The 21,550-nt window shown below is 39.0% G+C and overlaps 1 protein-coding gene across 5 annotated transcripts in view; it reads left to right on the top strand.

Annotated features, from left to right (window-relative positions):
* Window positions 1-4,433: 4,433 nt before the first annotated feature.
* The window catches only part of UBE2D1 (ubiquitin conjugating enzyme E2 D1), a 30,824-nt gene continuing 13,707 nt past the window's right edge, over window positions 4,434-21,550 (top strand). For 2 of the 5 annotated variants that reach the window (XM_004427114.3, XM_087432187.1), the window contains exon 1: window positions 4,436-4,642. Coding sequence is in view for 1 of the 5 variants with exons in the window: in XM_004427113.2 (XP_004427170.1) it covers window positions 4,619-4,642 (24 nt within the window). In the remaining 4 variants the exon portion in view is untranslated. Of the gene's footprint in view, window positions 4,643-4,776; window positions 4,812-21,550 lie in introns of those variants that run through there. The other 3 variants (XM_004427113.2, XM_087432186.1, XM_087432185.1) reach the window with 3 other exon arrangements.

Raw genomic sequence — 21,550 nt, 5'->3', positions numbered from 1 at the left:
CAGTACATAGAGAAAAATTAATAGCTTTGAAGTTTTCAAGTAGAAAGGAAGAAAGATTTACAACCATTGTAACATTCTACCTTAAGAAGTCAGAAAAAGAAGAGTAAATTACGTCCCACTTAAAAGGTATAGGGAAGAGGTATAGAAAAGTTATAGAAAACTCCATAGCCTAGCTAGTCTGCCCGGATTCCAATATCAGCGCCACCATTTATGAGCCATTAGGCCTTGGGCAAATCTCTTAACTTCTATGTATCTCATTTTCATTATCTGTAAGAGTGAAACTTATACCCATTTCATAGAGTTATTAGAGGAAAAAGCAAGTATAGGAATGGCCTATAGGCAGATGAAAAGGTTCCAACATCAGTCATTAGAGAAATGCAAATTAAAACCACAATGAGATTACTTAAAACCCAAGAGAATGGCTAAAATTAAATGATGGACATCAAATGTTGACAAGAAGGCAGAACAAATAACAGTCATACAGTGCTGTTGGGACTTTAAAATTATATAACCACTTTGGAAAACTCTTTGGTGGTTTCTTATGCTATTACACATACAGTATCCTATGACCCAGTAATTCCATTTCCAAGGTTTTATCCTAGAGAAATGTCAACATATGTCTACAAAAAGAGATGTACAAGAATATTCATAGCAGCTTTATTTATAATAAACCCAAACTGGAAACAACCCAAATGTTCACCAACCTGAGAAAGGAGAAAAAAAATTATAGTATATTCATACCATGGAATACTACTCAGTAATTTAAAAGAATGAACTAATGACACATAAAAAAATGGAAGAATCTCAAAAACATTACATCAAGCTAAAAAAGGTCAAACACAAAAAAGTATGTATTTTATTTTTCTATTTACATGACATTCAACAACAGACAAAACTAATCTATGGCGATGGAAATCAGAAAAGTGGTTCCCTATTTGGGTAGAGAGTGACTGGAAGAGAATTTTCTGCGTTGATAGAAGTGTTCTATATCTTTTTTTTTTGTGAGGAAGATCAGCCCTGAGCTGACATCCATGCTAATCCTTCTCTATTTGCTGAGGAAGACCGGCTCTGAGCTAACATCTATTGCCAATCCTCCTCTTTTTTTTTTCCCCCAAAGCCCCAGTAGATAGTTGTATGTCATAGTTGCACATCCTTCTAGTTGCTGTATGTGGGATGCGGCCTCAGCATGGCCAGAGAAGCGGTGCGTCGGTGCGCACCTGGGATCCAACCCGGCTGCCAGTAGCAGAGCGCGCGCACTTAACCGCTAAGCCGTGGGGCCGGCCCAGTGTTCTATATCTTAATTGTGGTGTTGTTACACAGGTGTATTCATTTGTTAAAACTCATTGAATTGTACACCTGGATGTGTGCATCTCACTATGTAAATTTTAACTCACTAAAAAAAAAAAAAGACATTTTCCATATGTTCTTAGAATTCATGTTCTAATGAGATAACCAGTCATGAATAAGATAAGTGATATCCCTAAAGTATGAACATCTTGCTTCTGGAATTAAAAGAATAATATAAATATTATAAATCCACCTCAGTGAATAGGTAGAGGAGGATCTCATAAATCGTGTATCATTTGAGTTAGGTCTTGAGGGATGCATAGGAGTTTATCAGGTGAATGGTGGGAGGCCATTCTATGTGGAGAGAATGCATTGTGCAAAGGCATATGAGCTAGTGTCTTTATAGTATGTGAGCTAAAGATGGAAAGGAGGATTTTAGGGACAAATTGTGATGAGTGTTTTGCAGTAAGCTGAGGCATTGGGCTTCCAGGACATAAACCCATAGAGATTTTTAAGCAATGGAGTGATTGATTAGTGTGTCTTTTAGTAGTATGTAGGATACCCTGGAATAGGGAGAAATTGATGCCAGTGTCCTGGGCTCTCAATGCTTTTTGAATGAAATTGTCTTGATCATAGCCTCTGCTTGAGTGTGTATTTTTGTTATCTCTCGAGTGATAATCAGTCCTGAATGACCCTGGAGATTTTTTCCGGGCTTCCTGGAAATGAGCTACCTGCAACTACTGCTTCCCCATAGTGGCAGCAGCTGAACATGGCCTCGCTTCCAACGTGATATCCAAATGCTATCAGCTTGGGGGCCGGCCCCGTGGCTTAGCGGTTAAGTGTGCGCGCTCCGCTGCTGACGGCCCGGGTTGGGATCCCGGGCGCGCACCGACACACCACTACTCCGGCCATGCTGAGGCCCCGTCCCACATACAGCAACCAGAAGGCTGTGCAACTAGGACATACAACTATCTACTGGGGCTTTGGGGGAAAAAATTAAAAAAAAAAATGCTATCAGCTTGGGAATGCGACTCCCCAAAGCAGCTGGTGCCCGAGCCTAGACTGTTTCTCCCCTACTTACAAGGACACTCTAATGCTTGCCCTATAAAAAGGAAGAGCGATGTGGGAGTAGGGTTCCACTTTCTGGAGCCCAAAAATGGTGCATCAAGCTAGCCCAAATACACCTCTCTGCAGCATGCTACCACCTTGCTGGTCTGTTTCAGAAGCCTCTTTGCCCAAAAGTCCTTCAAACTTGCCACAGCTGATTGGACCATGGGGTGGCCACCTAACCCAAGGGTAGTCAATCCATACTTTGTTTACTAGCTGAATTTATAGCCTGGAGTAAAAAGATGAGTTGCATCAATGACATTCTTCCTTTTAGGGAGATGAAATAGGAAGTGCCAAAAGGCTAGGCCTTCCAGCAGCAGGAACAGTTGCTGCAAGTGTCAAAAAGTAGGGCAAGGGCAGTGCGAGCTCAAGCCACGGATAAGAGAAGCTAAGGGGGAGCTGGAAAGAGGAGGGTGGGCCAATGTGCGGAGAGAGGCGAGAGCTCGGGAAAAGGAAAGGGAGAGCGTAGCCCGGCTCCAGGCCAGTCTTAGGTTTTTTGAGGGGGAGAGGGGTGGGGAGGCTTCCAAATTAAGTTTCAGATCCCATTAATTATTTCTATTATTCTTTCACTATTCCCCTGGACATTTTCTTTTAAGTTATATGAGTAAATTTTGTCCCTTGCTCTTTGTAAGCCTTGAGAATGCTATGGTAGCTATGGTTGTGGGCTTCTTGGAAAGCTTTCCTTCACCTTCACATTATAGTAACAGACTCTCATTCCTGGCCATAGGGAAGGAAGGTGGACATGTCTAGCAGGCTTTTGGAAATATGAGGCTAAAACTGGGGTGAAAGTTTGGGCTGGAAAGAGAGATTTTTAAAGTCATCATCATATAGATAAAAACAAATAAGGGAATAATTTTTATAGAGCACTTTCAACATATTTGATACTGTGTTTGGCACATTATATATATTAATACCAGTTTATTCTTACAATAATACATCTAGAGATTATTATCTCTATGGACAGGTAAGGCACCTGAGGCTTAGAGAGTTTAAGTGGCTTACCACGGTCACACGGTGGGTGTAAGTGAGGCTGGGATTCCACCTCCGGAGAGTGGTCAGTCTACAAAGCCCACGCTCCTCCAGCCACGCTGGGCGGCCTCCCAGGCTCCGGGAGGGCACGAAGTCCATCGTCTAGGAAGATATTCATGGTGAGAGATCAAGGCTTGGACTTCCGGAGCACTCCAACTCTTGAGAAGAGGAGCTAATGACAGAAAAGGGTAAGTCAGAGAAGACCCAACTACCATGGCGCTATGGAAGCCAAAGGCAGTGAGCGTTTTGAAAGGCAAAAGGGTGGCCAGTAATCAAATGGGTCAAAAACATCACGGGGATAAGGAGTGAATCGGATTCGGTAATCAGAAGCTCAAGCTCGACCTTGGCGAAAACCGATTCTGCTTATGCTGAAAGCAGAAGCCAAGTTTTAATGAGCACACAGTTCATGAGAATTGAGGGAATGGGGGTTGTGGATGGACTAAATTGAGCAGGTACTGTCAGCGGAAGGGAGGGAGCCAATAGTGAGGGTGAAGCTCAGAAGTCGGAGTTGGAAGGAGGAGCAGACATGCGGGATTAGCGCTGGATAGAGGAGACGCCTTTTGAAATAGGAAGTAAGGAGGTAAGTAGGGAGTCATAATTGGTCTGAGTCTGTGCATGTGTGAGAAATTGAGCCAATTCGTCTATTTGAGAAGAGTGAAATCTGTAAGGGTAAAAATAACAAGAGCAGCTGTAGCACATAACTAGAAATTCCTAAGTGCTTCACGAGCTAATTTGTTATCCCCATTTTACAGACTGGGAACGCCAGTTCAGTAACTTCATTAAAAATCAAATTGCGGAGGCCAGCTCAAGACCCCGGCAGCTCCAAGCCCAGGCTGCGGGGTGGAGGTCAGCAGCCAGGAACCCGCCGGCAGCGGCCGAGGAGAGGGCTGGAACTACACTTCCCAGCGTGCCCGGCGGGGCGGGGCGGGGCGGGGAGGGCGCAGGCTCCTTCCCAGAAGCAAAAGCGGAAACAAAAGAGCCTCGCCGGCGTCCCCGCCCGCACAGTCGCGCACACTCGCGCTCGGGCGCACACGGAACAGGCACCGGCGCCCGGAGCGAGCCTGCGGACGGCGAGCCGGGGACCCACCGGGCTGAGCCAGCCGAGCCGCCAGCGAGCCGAGCCCGCGACGACCGCACGCCCCCGAGCCCCGCAGCCGCCCCCGCCGGCCGGTGTCCCTGCCGCCCTCCCTGACCCATGGCGCTGAAGCGGATTCAGAAAGTGAGTGCCGGGGCCAGGCCCGGGGCGGCGGAGCGGGCTTCGGCCCCCTGCCCACGCTGACCCGGGCGGAGGTCCCGAGAGACGCGCCAGGAGGACATGGGATGGGAGGGTGGGCCGGGGCGGGGACCGGGCGCCGGAGACGCCGGCCGGGCCAGCGGGCGCCGGACAGGTGAGGCGGGAGCGGGGGCAGGTCCCCGGTGGCTGGAGGTGCTGGGAGGCAGGGGGCCCGCTGCGCGCTCGCGCCCGAGCTGCGCCCGGAGCCGTCGGGTGGAGATCCTCCTCCGTCTCCAGAGCTTCCCGAAATCTGTGCTTCACGGTCACGGCTGGATTTTGCCCTACACCGGGCTAGTTTTGGCCCCCGTCATGCTGTGATTTCTCTTCTGTGTTTCTTAAGCCCATCTTCTTTTATGTTCTTGCTTCTCCGGGCTCCCGGGGAGGGCAAGGAAGGTGTAGTGGGCCTGCAGCCTTTCTCCTCGGAGCTGTTGGGTTTGTTCTTTCTCTCCTCTGCGGTTGGCTCTTGCTCAGATGCCCGAATGGGCTGGAAAAGCTCATTTGGGGCCGAGAAGCCTCCTGCCCCTTCTATTTTGGTGCCTCTGCTGCTGCCACTTCAGGTCACATAGCTGTAGTGAAAACATAGTTGCTGATACACAACAAGATGACCTCCTGGCTGTGATTCATGGTGAGTCAAGCCAAACAGGTTTTTTTCCCCTCATAATAAACTTATATGTGAAGTTCGAGACACAACAGAAACTGCCACGAATTAAATTGTTTGATGCTTTAACACATGGGTATAGAATGAGGAAGAAATGTATACCGTATTCATTCAACAAATATTTGTCCATCCCAAGTACGTGTAAGGAGTTGTCTTCTCTTGCATAGTATTTATTGCTACTGTTTCAAATGTGAACATCTTACAAAATTGGGGTTGGGGCATTTTCGTTCTGTTCACTTTTATTTCTTGTTGGGGTTATTGGTCTATTCACTGACACAAGTTTTAGGTTCTACAGTTTTAGTTTATGTGGAGAACATTGAGAATTTGTTTTTTAAATGGGGAATGTGTTCAGAAAGTTATGCCAGCAACGCACAGCATGTTTTGGCAAATGATTTCAGAAGAAATCTATGCCTACCGCAAATTTTTATCAACATTTTCAGGCATGAATCAATAGAGCAGTTATAGAGATGTGTACATTGTATTCTCAGTCACCACTGGTGGCATCTTCTGGTACAGAGGACAGCAGCTTTCAGACCCAGCCAGTTTGTTTCTTTCTTTTTTGGTTTTTTTGGTTCCAATACTAAATCTGTGGATCACTGTTAATTTTTTTCTTTTTTGCCAGTTAAGGGTCCACTCACTATAAAACATATAGCTAATAATCAGCATTTATGATTAAGGTGTTTTCTGATTTGAAAATAGTGCGACACATTTTTTTCATATAGGTAATCCTAGTTTTGAAGCCCTAGTCAGCATCTTTGCCGTGCCTTGTATACTTATTAATGATGATGTAATACTGGCTCACACTTGAATTAAACAACACAGATTTTCCAAGGAAGTTTTAAAATTCCATTTCTTTCTTTCCAGTTGTGACAATTTTTCACAAGACTTTGCCCATAAAATAACTTTTAAATAGTGTAGACTTTGTCCACAGTAAGTAGACATTCAAAGAAAATGGACACTATTTGTATATACCATACTGAGCAATTGTCAATCACCATGCTGAGTCAATGTATTTGGCTTATATTTATATTTATATTTATATTCATAATATGGCATATGCTTAAACCATATTTTTAGTAGCTATTAGTTATTATTAATTTATAACAGAGTTGTCTGATTAAAAAAATCATTTACATAGAATCGATGTCAGACCTGTAACAAATTGATACTTGTGAGAAGAAACTGGGGATCACATAACATAACGTCTCTGTGTGTCAGTCTTTGTCTTTTCTGTTATCAGAAAAATTGCAGAAATCTTCTTTCCATTAATCACATGTTCAAACCATTCCCTCAAACTTTAAAGAGGGTATTATTTTGTTTGATTCCCCACTTTTCCTCCTCCTTTACCCACCTCCTTGATTAGAATCCAGTTCCAGGTGGGGTGTGCTGTTTGCCATATGAATAGTTTCTAAGCCCTCTTTGATATCATCAGTATACAAATTCTTATTTGAGGCTTGCATGTTCTAACAAAAGAAAATGCATATTAACTTTTGGCTTGCCTTTTTAAGTGTGTTAACACTGTCAGATACCTTCCAGGTCATTGGGTTGTGATTTTCCTGTACCTAAAGTGCCAGACTTGAGAGCTGTGTGGCACCTCAAAGAACTCTGCAGTAGTGGAGTAGAGGGCAGGGGCAGGGTAGTGTATCAGAATCCCCTGTGGGACATTTTCAAACTGTCCCCATAGCTGTAAAGGGAGAGATGTTGGATCTCTCAGATGGGCTGAAGTGGAAAGAAAGTTGAGACCACTGATGTTCTAGTTTACTCTCCTTATTATTCAAAGAAGGAATCTGAGGCCTGGAGTGGAGGAATGCTTTGTCCAAGTTAATCTCTTAAGAAATGATTTGGCATAGTTGAGAATGTTAAAAAAAGTTCATGACTTCACATTTCTTCACTTCATATGAAAAGATTAAAGATGATTGAGTTAAAATTATGTATAATGTGTATACAAAGTATGTGGATATCAACGCTTAAAATATATTTTTATACTGGAGTATGCTAAATGATTTAATACTCTAATTTAGACATCCAGTGCCAGTTTTGCATTTCAGCTCATAAATTTACACACCCATGCCCTATTTTTAGATACAGTGGAAGATGTTATCACAGTTAGCTAAATCACTAAAGAAAGGTAAAAAGTTTGAACAAAGTCTGAGGAAATATACCTAAAACACGTCTGAAAAAAGAGGGCAGTTTTTTAGCTAGGCATTTATTATCTGCTAGAATTAATTTCTGAGTGTTTTTTCTATCAATACTATTTTTGGTCCTCGATAAACCTGTTTGGGAAATCAGTTTTAAAATTATGAATGCTTTATCACAATACTGAATGTTTTGAAAATCAGAAGGGAACAAAAGAAAATCCTAATACAGTATTATCATCATCTTAGTATATTTCCTTCTAGATTTTTTTATTTGATAAATTGAAGTAATGGTCATACTAACATGATGTGATATGATAGGCTTGTTGCCTTTTTGGTCTATCTTTTGAAAAGTGAAACAGAAGAGTTGTGTTTTGCAAATATAGCAACACAGATAAGTATTCCTTAGTGTACAGCTCTGTTCACAAAACGGAATATATTTTTTTAAATAATTTAACTTAAAATGTATATATAAACATAAATTAAAATATAACTTTTTAAATGTTTTGAGCTGCTGGATTTTTTGATTTGTACAATTAAACTGTTTATGTCAGTCTAGAAAAACCTTGGGATACTTAAAAACAACCCAGCTCTCTGTGGATGGAGCATCAACTGGGAGAAGATCTGGTTTCTATTCTTGCCTCTGTGACTTACCAGCTTGTTTCCCTGTCCATACAATGATGCTGCTGATATGTACAACCAGCGTGTACAATATATAATGGTTACTCTCTACTAGGCACTGTTCTAAGTGCTTGACGTATGTTAATTGATTTAATCCTTAGTGGACCCAAGAGATAGAAATGATTATTATCCCCATTTTACAGATGATGAAACTGAGGCACAGAGATGTTGAGTAATGTGCTCAGAATCACATATCTAGTAAGTGGCAGTGCTAGGATCCCAAACCAGACAGTTGTCTCCAGATTCCATGCTCTTAACCATTTCAGTACATAGCTTCTCTTATCCAGATGGACTCACCTCTTATATCTATTGTACTTAAATTGAAGGACATATAGAATCAAGTGAGTTTATGGATGTAAGTGCTTTGCAAACTGGAATGTTCTGTACAAATATAAAGTGGTGTTATAATTAAGACCTTGGCATATTTAATCATTTTTACTGACGCATCACTCAGTGTGTTGATTATGCATTGTAAATCTCTGCTCTCAAGTAATGTACATTGGATCATTTAACATGGTAAATGAATAATATAACTTTGTTCATCTTTGTTACATCACTTAAAATTCTTTTCCTCCAAAAGGATTTAGAAAAATTGATTGTATTTCATTAACATTCTGTCAAAAGTATCATTTCATTATGGAGTTTTCATTTGTGAAACCTGTTTATGAATCGTTATAGCTGTTTAGTTCCTATAGTGATTTTGAATAGTAGTCAACTGTTTGGATTGGACAGATATATTAGAAAGACTTTCAGATTACAAAAATCTAAGACTCCAGGTTCTTTGAATAAAGAAGGATATAACTTTTAAAAAAATTTAAAAAAAGGAGGAACATAGTATTTATGCTTCTTGGTAGGTAAATACATAGTATTTATGCTTCTTGGTAGGTAAATGGTTTGCTTTGAAATGAAAGGAAGAAAGTGTTCTTTTTCTAAAAAGCCACCATGTGAATTTTTCTGCTTTAAATCTTTGTAATTAAGCTCAGTCTTCTTTTTGCCCCCAGTATCATGTATTTTTCTTTCTTCATAACAACAAAAGTATAAAAAGATTAGATAATCTGTTATAGTTAAAAAGTTCTGAGGTTCCTTCTCTGTGGAAATAAATGGCATAGATCTAAATAAGGCTGTTTATGTCTATTTTAGGAAGCCAGGCACATATATAAACCAAACCCAGCAGGATGTGGAATTGCCTCCAGTAAAGCAGGGTAACATCCTTACTTGCTTTAGTTTCCTGAAATACAGGTAGAAAACATATTTAATGAGTGCTGCTAATCAAAATGATAAGCCTAATACTTTTCATCAAACTGAGTTACAATTGTCTACAATGTATTAGCTCCCCTCCCCCACCTTTTTTAAACAGTGGATGAACTAATATTACATTTAATTAAAAACAGGTATTGAGATGCTTGTCCTCTCTCCTCTTACCCCTGTGAAATGCTAGAATAAAAGATACTAGAATATAATAACCCAGATTTGCAGGGTTTGGGGATTGGAACCTCAGGCTACCTCAGAACATCTGTCTAAAGGCAAAACATTTTATTTCTGGCCTGGCTTGGTCTAGATGACCTCTAAGAAGCTGAGGTTTTTCTGCATTTAATTTTCTGGGATGAATCTGTGAAGGTTCAATTACACACATTAGACAGTAGTAAGAGGCTGCTATATTCCAGAAGATGTCCTTAGTATGGGGAGGAAGCTACTGTCCTGATGCGTGCAGTCTAGTGCTGCCCATCTGATCACCACCATGCTCTGCAGCTTCCTGCCTTGCCTCTTGCTGGATGTTTCCCCCACTGCTCTCTATCCATATTTTCCTCTGTGTGGCTCTCCTCCTTCAGTGACACCACTTACTAGATTCCTGGTCTGCTTTCAGATTTAGGAAAGCCTCTCGAAATTTCCTAGGTTAGGTGGGGGGTTGGTTCTTTCACCTTAAACTTCCTTAGTAGTAAAAATAATTTGATGTTTCTCACTGCAGGCGGCCACCCTACTTATGTGAGCAGAGTTTGGATTGCTCTAAAGGGAATCAAGCAGACCCAATGGTCTGGGCTCATTGTTCTTCTCTAAACCAGTAAAACTCTGGCCTGTGTTTTTGCTTCCCCCAAATTTGGATGTGTTGTGTTTTCATTTTCATTTAGTTGAACATATTTTCTAATTTCCCTTTTGATTTCTTCTTGAGTTATCTTTGATCCTTGAGTTATTTAGAAGTACATTATTTAGTTTCCAAATACTTGAGATTTAACAGATAGCTTTCTGTTATGGATTTCTAATTTAATTCCATTGTGATCAGACAACATGTGTTATTATTTTGACTCTTTTTAAATTTTTGAGGGGCTGGCCTGGTGGTGTAGTGGTTAAGTCTGCTTCAGCGGCTGGAGTTTGTAGGTCCGGATCCTGGGTGCAGACCTACACACCGCTTATCAAGCCATGTTGTGGCAGGTGTCCCACATATAAGGTGGAGGAAGATGGGCGTGGATGTTAGCCCAGGGCGAATCTTCCTCACCAAAAAAAAAAAAAAATTGGGGGACTGTTTTATGGCACATAATATGGTTTGTATTTTTTACTTACACAATAATAATACCCTTCAGATTCTCAGCATAGCTTTTGAATGAACAATGTTTAATAGTTTCTAGAATTCCTTTTGCCAGTTTCTGGTTGGTGTCTATTGAGCCTAGGTTATTTCTGTGGAATGAATGCCAAACTAAGTTTGGCATTACACCTTCCCAGTGTCTCTTTGCACTTTTATGAGCTTCCAGAACAGAGGTGACAAAATTAGTTTAGTGGATCACAAATAGCATTTTAAAAAATGGAATAGAAAATATTGGTGCTTTGGGTGTAGTAAGGGTGTTGTTTCACAAAACTTTTCTTTAGGCTATGTGTGTGTGTCCCTGTGCGTGTGTGTACTAGGTTGTGATAGGTATAATGTTTTTCTTATTATGCATTGCTGTATGGAAAGTTTAAAATCACTGATCCATAGTGTAAGATCCTTAGGTAAAATCACTATAGTCAAAATACATGCCATTTATATGTATACGTATATATGTGTATGTATAGAGAGAACAAATGAACATAGCTACACACATATATAATGTAAAATGTTCTAGCCTTGGAAACATTTGTATTTGATACAAACTGTCAATGCTCATTGTTTTCTACTACAAGTAGCAGCATTTTATAGTCACTGATGTATAACCACAGTATTCAAGGATAGTACTGGGTGATACCAAGAGAGATTACTTACTTTATTATGCAGATTCTTATTAAGTGCCTACTGTATGCCACTGATTTGGGATAGAACTGTAAGAAGTGATACTTAATAACAAATATTTGGTAAATATTGGCAGATATGTTTGCGTTTTAAGTAGGTTTTAAGAAATAGGCTGCTAAGGGCCGTCCCCATGGCTCAGCAGTTAAGTGCGTGCGCTCCGCTGCTGGCAGCCTGGGTTTGGATCCCGGGCGTGCCCCGACGCACTGCTTCTCCGGCCATGCTGAGTCCGCGTCCCACATACAGCAACTAGAAGGATGTGCAGCTATGACATACAACTATCTACTGGGGCTTTGGGGGGGGGGGGGGGAAAGGAGGCGGATTGGCAATAGATGTTAGCTCAGAGCCAGTCTTCCTCAGCAAAAAGAGGAGGATTAGCATGGATGTTAGCTCAGGGCTGATCTTCCTCACAAAAAAAAAAAAAAAGAAATAGGCTGCTAGCTTTTTTCTTTCTTTTTTTTCTCCCCGCCCCACCCCCCACCCCCACCCCCCAGCACCATCTTTCTTGGTTACTCTGAAGTAAATAGTAACTTTTGATAACGTAGCATTCAGAATGCTCTATGTTGCATGTTCCATTATGTGTCAGAATTCTATTATGTGTTTTGAAAAGTTGTATGTAATTTTCTATCATGTTTTTCTTGCCTCTCAGAATGTCTTTGAACTCACTCCCCTCAAAGCTTATGAAGTAATGTTCATTCTTAACCTTTTATAAGATATAAGGCTCCTGGGAAAAGATAAAAAGAATTTCGTTTCATTCCTTCACTCATCACACTTTTGTTTCTCTTGAGCATGGCTGAAAATGTGCAAATGGCCTTAATTCAGTGCTGGAGCATTGTTGGCTCCAATGTTGATTGAGAATAATGTGCTCTAGTTACTACAGCCTTGAGGTGAGTATTGTTTGGGGTTGGGAAGAGTGCTGGAGTGAAAGTCAGTTGGTCTGAGTCTTTGTCCTAGCTTTGGCTTTGCAACCTTGGCCAAGAAACTCATAGTCTTTATTTTTTTTTTTATCTAGAGATTTAATGGGTCGAACTAGATAATTTCTGTGGTCCTTTCTGATTTATAATTTTAGGCACACCTAAATAATATTAGTAGTTGTTTGTTTTTATTCAGCAAACAGCAGAAATGGTCACAAAAATAAATATTGAGCAGTGGCACTGTGCTCTGCTGCTATATGAAACTTGAGTTAAAATTCTATTTACTTTGAGATGTCAGAATTGACATATATGTTGGCATTTTAATGTATAATATAAGATTAATGAGTCTCTAAAGATGTATTACTCTTTGATTAAAGAGCAGTTATTTGTGATGCAAGTAAGATATATTTCTGTTTTTGTACTGGTTAACATAACTTGCTTTTCTAATTCCATTTAGCTTCCATCTGTTTCACAGGTGTCTTTTGTACTTTAAAGATGGTTTTATACACATATTTAGACAACTGCCTTACATGTAGTAGATTTTTTTAGAGTCAAGTTAATGCTTTTATGGGGCATCTTCTATAAATAAGGCATATACGAAATGCAATAAGGAGATACACAGAAAAGTAAGGTATGACCAGCCTTATCTAAGAAATTTAAAACTAGTGAGGGTAAGAAAAGTACTGTAACGACTAGATAGACTTAGCAAAGTGCTATAAGGAAAATACAACATATTTGAGCAGGAAGGAAGTCAAAGGTGGGAGAGGCCAAATTTATTTGGGGAAAGTCAGAAAAAATTCTATGGAGAAGATGGGATTTGATATAGGTTTGGAAGAGTGAGTAGCGTTTTTAAAGACAAGGAAGCCAGCCAGATTCATAGAGGAAGCTACAGAAATGAAGGCACTAGAAAGTACCTGGCTTATTTGGTAAGGAACAGATAATCTTGCATTCGAGAATTGTTCAGGGGATAGTAGACCATAAAAGTTCATACTGTGGAGGGCCTTGAAGACCCATGCTGAGAAGTGTATACTTAATGCAGAAGTTTGGGGAAGCCATTGAAGGTTTTCAAGTAAGGAAGTAACATTCTTAATCCTAGTGCTAGGTCTGCATTCTTGCCCTCATAGAACACAAGATTGTTTACCATTTGTAATTATAAATTTGATGAATGTCATGAAAAGGAAAGGATAGAGTACTCTGGGAATACAGCAGGGACCTTTTGAAGGGTTCAAGGAAAACCTCCTTAAGGAAATGATGTTTAAGATGAGGCACGAATATGAAAGTAAAATAGGTAAAGTGAATGAGTGAGAGCATGTGTGTGTGGTAGGAGGAGGTGATGGGAGTCTTCTGTCTAAAAGAAAATGATGTTTGAAACTAGAGGCAAGATAGCATTTTGGGGAATTGAAAGTCATTATGAATGGTGCAGACAGCATTGGGGGAAAGTGGTTGCAGATATGAGGAGTTAGGTCCTGGAAGGTCTGGTAAGCCATTTTAAGAATTTATAAATCTTATATTAAGGCTAATGAAAAACATTGAAAAGGTTTGATATGGTACTTTAAGAAGATGATTTTGACCACAGCGTGTCGGTAGAGAGATAGGACAACAGATCAGTTAAGACATCATTGCACTTGTTCAAGTAAGATCTTGGGAGGGTCTGAGCTAAGTTAGTTGCAGAGGACATTTGGAAAGAGGAATAAGAGAAAAATTTGTGTTTGTACCACCTGGCCTTTTTGGGTTGTTCTGACCCACCCATCCCTACCCCTACATGGCCCTTCAAGTCAAGTCTCAAAGGCTTAGTGGTCTAGGCAGTCTCTTCAGTCTCCTCCTCCTGCTACCCAGTCTGTTCCAGTACTTTGATAGTGTCTTCCTAGTTCAAACCTTTGGTTTCTTATCCTGAAATGTCTCTCCTCTAGCTTTTCTCAGACTCTTCTGCACTTTGGACCTCAGTTTTTCTATATGATGGGGCTACTCCTGGGATGCTTTCAGTGGGAGGGATCTGGACTGAAGGAGAATCTGAACGTGGTACTGATTAGTGTGAGGGGCTGGGGGGGTGGGGTGGGATATGAAGGGAAGAAGGAATCAGATGGTGATTCCAAGGTTTAGATTTTGGATTACTGGCATAAGTGCATTTTTACCATAATACTTCATAAAGTGGGCTTAAATACAGTTTTTACTGGGAATACTTTGGATTTGTATAAGATGTATTTTTATTTCTGTGATTCCTGTGATGGAAATATATTAAAAAGGGAGCTCATCGCGAGTCTTCTTTTTAAAAGGAAGCCATGGTTTAAACTAGAGGCAGGATAGCATTTTGAGAAGTTGAAAGTCATTATGGCTGCCGTAGAGAGCACTGGGGGAAAGTGGTTGCAGATCTGAGGCATTGGGTGGATAATGTCCCTTATCCTGACCTCAGATGCTTATTCTGAATTGTGCTCTTTATCATTCAGATTCAATAAGTATTACTTTAATGCGGCAAAGTCAATAGCGTCCTTGCTTTCTTCATCTTCTTCCTTTGTGGGGAATTTGGCTGCATTATTATTATTTTTCTTAGCCTTTGCCAGAGAAACCTGATCCAAAGAGACAGCGAAGCAGCAAGGACCAGTTTGTTGAAGTGAGTTTGGTTCATACAACTTAATTAATTGGATGTCATCAGCATTTTGAAGTCTTCCAGGAAGAATCTACATGGTTTAAAGTAAAGATGTTTTTAATTCAAGGGCTTAAAGAAGTTCTGTATTCAGAGACATTTCTGACAATTGTTTGACATCTCTCTATTGAAATAGCTCTAGTCAACTGGATAAGGAGATCAGAGTCTGAACTGTAAGCCCATGAAATGTTTATTTACAGACAAACCAAATATAGCTCATATATCCCTTTAGAGACAACATCAAAAATGCAGTCCAGTAAGAATCGCTGTCTTGTTTTAGGAATTTTGAGATAAAGATGGCTGTGTCACATTAATTAATTGCCTGAGCCAAGATTTTTGAAATAATGCTTTCATATGTTTTGGATTCAGTAATTTAGATTTTGAACTGTAAATCAATCCCTATGTACAAGCTGTTTCATGTCCTTTACACACACCCAGTGGGGTATATAGTATATCTATTATGAAGATTTAGATCTTCTGAATGTTGAAGCTAGAGAACAAGAAAGCACTTTCGGTCTGGTCAGCATAACTTTTTAGAGAATATTTACTGCATAGTGTCATATTAAATCTGATGGTAAATAAGGCAGCTCTGACTTGTTAGCTTTCATTCTCTGCTGTTCAGATTGGACTGATACCCTTCTGGGAGCTGAGAGATTAATGCAGGCCTCTCTTCTCTTACATTCCCTTCTTTGTTTCCTTTTGTTTGTTTACTTTCTTTGAATTAGGCTGCCTCATCTACTTTTAGATTTTAAGTCCCCTAGAGGCAGGGACTGTGTCTAGGTTGGTTTTATGGAGAACACTCAGCATATTGTGGGGGTGTTATAAACATGCCATCTGTGCCAATTTAAAATTCAGTTCAGACCTCTCAGTACTTTTCTTTGTGTCTAGTTGGTTATGGAAATCTGAACTAGAATAGAGGTGCTTAGCCATGTAAGGGTGTATAAATCCATTAAGTATGCATTTTTGTGGACTCCTACTGTTTTTATGTCCAGTCATAATATAGGGACAATATCTTGTAATTTGCCTTTCATTACTATATCTTATATTTTCATTTTGAAATTTAGATACCCTAATTAGTTTTTTTATTTGAGTGTTAATCACATCAGAATAGAAAATTGCTTCATTGACACTACCTTAGCCTGGGGCATACTTTCATCATTTTTATGATATTTATTGCTTGATCTCTGTTTAGGTACAAGGTTGGTTTGTTTTAAGCTTACTTTGTCTCAAAGGAGAAGAAGGAAAATGGATCAACTATGTATTTCAATTTTTGATTTAAAAAGTCACTGGAAATGAAATTGAAAGATATACACACACATACAAAATATATGTGTACACACACAGTGTTTACTATAATTTATTTTCATATATAGATTTATAACTGGTCTCATTATTTGACAGCTATCTTTTACATTATATGATTTCTATATATTTCTGTTAGGTGTATAGCTGGCAGTAGGATTGCTGGGTTATTGAGTATTCCTATTTTCACCCTTAGTGGCTGCTGTCAATCTTTCCTCTTCCACCAGCAGAGTATGAGAGTTCCAGTTGCTTCACATATTTGTCAACACTTGTAGTTTCTTCTGGTTTTTTTCATTTTAACCATTCTGTTGGGTGTGTAGTGGCATAGCTTTTTGGTTTTAATTTGCGTTTCCTTGATGGCTAATGAAGCTGATGCCCTTCCCATATGTGTATTGGCCACCTGGATAGCCTCTCTTGTCTAGTGCCTATTCAAGTCTACCTTTTAAAAATTGATCTATAGGAATATTTTTTACATATTCTGGATGTGAGTCTTTTGTCAGTTATGTGTATTACAAATATCTTCTCCTATTTGATGACTTGCCTTTTCACATTTTTAATCTACCTTTTGATGAACAGATGTTCTTGATTTTAATCAAGTCTAAATTTTCCATTTTTTTCTCTTATGGTTAGTGATCTTTGTGTCCTGTTTAAAAAATCTCTGCCTCCCCCAAGTGTCGCGAAGACGTTTTGTGTTTTCTTTTAAGAGTGTTATTATTTTACCTTTCGTATTTAAACCTACGATCTATTTAGGATTGGTTTTTGTGGTTTGAAGTAGGAGAGGTCAAGTTTTATTTTTTTTTCCATATGGATACCTAGTTGACCTAATGTCATCTATTGAAGAAATTTTTCCTTTTTTCTCCACTAGAATGTTGCTGTCTTCACTTTTAATTTTTAAATTCCAAGTTTGCCATTGTTTTCTTTCCATTTTCAGCACATTGATGGAATAAAGTTAAAAGAAATGCTTATGGTTCCACTCAGATATCAAACACCATCACTTTTGCTTCTATATCAAAAGTGCTATTTGTTTATCCAAAACAGTGATAATATCCTAAGTTGGATTTAAAGGATATGTTGTCCATTTCTTTTATGTGCAACTTTCTGTAATGAAGCTTTGTAGAGCTCCAGGGGGGCACCACTCACATTGAAGTCTGTGTGAATGGCACCCCTTGGAGTTGGTGCACACTGTGTGTGTGGCAAAATGCAGCAGCCTGAATGCTATTTGTAATTACTGGCAAATACAAAAAAAAATCATTAACTTTTTCTGTGCTTCAGCAATCCACCTTTTAACAAATAAGGCTTATTTGTACTTAAGTACAGTATTGTAGTGTGCTGCAAGTTTAAAGGGTTGTGGAAAGTAAACTCTGAGGCAGTCCATGTGGCTTTTCACAATTTACTAGACCTTATAACCTTAGTTTTTAAGGTTTCATATTTCAGTGTTTATTTGTGATTTAGAAGGTAGTTTGTTGTCAGTCAAGATATTTATATCAGTTGCTTCCTAGATCACACTTCTGTCCTAGGAGAAACTTTGTTTCTAGGACTCCGTAGAGTGTTCTAAACTTTAATGAACACATTCAGAAGGTGACCCTTGAGGCTTATAGCTACTCTTACATGTATTTTCTTGGAGATACAACTACTTTTAAGTTTCTAAGAATCCAGAGGACCTCTTTCCTATACCTTTTAAACAATATTTTATGAAGTTATTTTTTCCCACAAATCAGTTCTCCTTGAATTTCATGTTCCAGTTTAATCATCAACAAATGTGCTGGACCAGTGACTTGTGAGAGTTTTTATTAGCATCATAATCTGACCATTAAATTAAATCTTTAAAACATTGGGAGAATAGAGTTGGGATGAGAGTATGAAATCAGAATCATGATCCCTGTTAGAAAGGATGTGGAAGTGCTTAAGGAACTTCTGCTATAATTAGTCCAGCTGGTTAAATTGAGCATGGAACAAATAAAACAAAAACCTCTGTCCATACCACAGACTTCAACACTGTCTATGGGCATCTCTGTCACCAGAGATTGCCAGTGGTTGGAGGATGACTTATTTTGAGACTGGGTCAGCTCAGCACAAACCCCTAACTCCTCTTGGAAAAGCAACCGAAAGCTGTATCCTGAAAGTAGGTCAGCGGCATCCTAAGTAAACAATAAGGATGGAATATTTAGAGTTTTGAGGTCTTCTAAACGAGAAAAACCAAAACAAAAATTTCTAACAAGAATTTTGTGTGGCTTTGGACACTTTGCTAGAATATCATACATTTTGTAAATTGAAAATAGTTGTGGCAGTGGCATGTGTTTTTAATGCCTTAATGATTAATATTCTTTTGAGATTCATTTTTAGATGTTATTATATGTTATTTAAAAGGCCACCCCAGTGTTTTTAAGTGACCTGCGCTATTCTCTGTTAACATCTGTTATTATGATATTCTTTTTGTTCTATGTAATCTGCATATCTACATAAGGGAGTCATTGATGCTGATTCTATTGCCAGATCTAAACATTTGCATTTATAAAAGACAGAAATGTGAGGTATCTATGTTCTGCTGACATGTTATCCTTAAATTTTATTGCTTAGCTCACGTAATATCAAACACCTTATATGAAAGGTGTTGTGCTAAGTGTTGTGAAGGAATCCATGAATAAAATGCATAAAAGTCCTGGTTTTAAAAAAACATTCTGGTAGAAGAGGAAAGGGAGAGAGGAAATTAGTATTTATTAAGCATCAGTTATACATGCTAGGTACTAATCTTGGTACTTATGTGTTTTCATTTAATTCTCAATATGGTTCTTCAGGATTACTAGTGATGTCCCTAAATGAGACACTTGAGACTCAAAGAGGTTAAGTAAGTTGCCCAAGGTCACACAGCTAGTAAAGGTCAGTAGCAAGGCCAAATTTGACCCAGATCTGACTCCAAAACTTGTAAAGTGGCCATTGAGAAGACAGCCACTGTTACGGAGAATGGGTAAAATTTGAGCATGGGGAGATAAAAGGAAGGTTATTTTAGGAGAAGGAAAATTATGAAGGCTAGAAAACTTACCCGTGTACAGGGAACATCAAAGTAGTCAGGCTGGACCAGTGGTTCTCAAACTTTTTGGTCTCAGGATTCCTTTTTTAAAAGTATTGTGGGCCCTAAAGAGCTTTTGTTTATGTGGATTATATCTATTAATATTTACCATATGAGAAATTACAACAGGAATTTTAAAATTTAGTAAGTAATTTAAATTTAGTAAGTAATTTCAAAATAATAATCCCATTACATATTCACATAAATAACATTTTTATTGAAAAAACTATATGTTCCAAAAAAAAAAAAAGAGAGTAGTGTTGTTTGTACGTGTTCAGATCTCATTATAGTCAGGTGTATAGATGACAGTTGAATTCTCACATCTGCTTATGCATTCAATCTGTTACAATATCACTTGTCATTAAACTGGAAAACTGCACTGTATACTCATGAGATATTGAGAATGAAAAAGGCAAATAACAACTTAGTTTTATTATTAAATTAATTTTGACCTCACAGACCTCCTGAAAGTCTTTTAGAAAACCCAAGGGGGTTCTTTGGAGAATTACTAGGCAAGTTTGTAAAGGGGAACCCAATTGAAAGTGTAGGGTTCGGAGTAGATAATGAAAAGACCTTCATTGGTTGAGTTCTTTAATAAGCAATGGGGAGCCGCTGAAATTTTCTAGGGAGAAGAATGAAGTAAACAGAGCTGTGCTTTTAGAAGATTATTATGCAAGTAATGCATGGAGTATTGGGAAGCAATTATAGTTGAACTGTAGTTGATTATTGAGGTACCTGTGGTAAGCAATGTAATGGGCTTTGAGGTAGAATATATTGTATTCTTCATCTGACTGTATATGAAGGTTGAGAGAAAGAGAAGCATCAAAATAATGCTGAGAGTTTGAGCCTGGTGACTGGGAGACTAACATTCCATTCATAGGTAAAGGGAACACAGAAAAGAAGCAAGCTTGGGAAAGAAAATAGTGAATTAAGTTTTGGAATATGTATAAGAAAGTTTATATTATTTTTTATTTTGAAATAATTTTAGTCTTAGAGAAAAGTTACAAAAATAATACAGAAAGTTCACATATATCCTTCACCTAATTTCCCCTAATATTTACAACTTACATAACCACAGTACAGTTATCAAACCGAGGAGGGTAACATTGGTACAATACTATAAACTTAACAGATCTAATTCACATTTGACCAGTTTTTCCACTTTTTCCTGTTCGAGAATCCAATATGGGATCCAACATTGAATTTGATTGTTGTGTCTCCTTAGTACATTTTTTTTTGGCTGAGGAAGATTTGCCCTGAGCTGACATCTGTGCCAGTCTTCCTCTATTTTGTACACGGGTCACCGCCACAGCATGGCTGCCAACAAGTGGTGTAGGTCCGCGCCCGGAAACTGAACCTGGGCTGCCTAAGCAGAGTGCACCAAACTTAACCACTAGGCCATGAGGCCGGCCCCTCCTGAGTACATTTATCCTCTAATCTGACAGTTTCTCAGTCTTTCCTTGTCTTATGAAAATTTTTTAATGAGAGGAGAAGAGGCTTGTAATATATGTAGTAGAAACAAAGCAGTCATTTCATTTGTTTTAAAATGCCTAAGAACCTGAATAAAAATCATTATTTTTTCTTTAAAAAGTTACAAAAGTACTGTAAAAAAGTGAAACAATGTAAAAGACAAAAATAAAAAGTGACAGCCCACTCCCAGAGATAACTACTGTTAATACCTTGTGTATTCTTTTATTTGTTTTCTATGTGTGTGTATAGTATGTGTGTCTATATAATGGGAACTAAGGGGCATGCTCTTCTGCAGCTTTTTTTTTTGGTGAGGAAGATTAGCTCTGAGCTAACATCTGTTGCCAATCCTCCTCTGTTTGCTGAGGAAGATTGGCCCCAAGCTAACATCTGTGCCCATCTTCCTCTCTTTTATATGTGGGACGTCTGCCACAGCATGGCTTGATAAGCGGTGTAGGTCCGCACTTAGGATCCAGACCCGTGAATGCCAGGCCGCCAAAGCAGAGTGCGCAAACCCAACCACTATGCCACCAGGCTGGCCCCTGCAACTTGTATTTTTCACTCAAAAACTATATTATATTCACACAACATCCTTAATGTCAGCATATACAGATCTATCTCATTCTTTTTAATGGCTGCACAGTATTTTGTAGTATAGCTATACCGTGAAACCATTCCCTTATTGATGGACCTTTAGGTTGTCAGTTTTTTATAATTATACAAAATGGTTCACTGA

This window comes from Ceratotherium simum, chromosome 6, assembly GCF_057802395.1.
Source record: "Ceratotherium simum simum isolate JZ-2026a chromosome 6, ASM5780239v1, whole genome shotgun sequence".
In the NCBI taxonomy this organism is placed as follows: domain Eukaryota; kingdom Metazoa; phylum Chordata; class Mammalia; order Perissodactyla; family Rhinocerotidae; genus Ceratotherium; species Ceratotherium simum.
The sequence above is the reverse complement of the archived record's forward strand: the minus strand, read 5'-3'. Positions and strand labels throughout refer to the sequence as shown.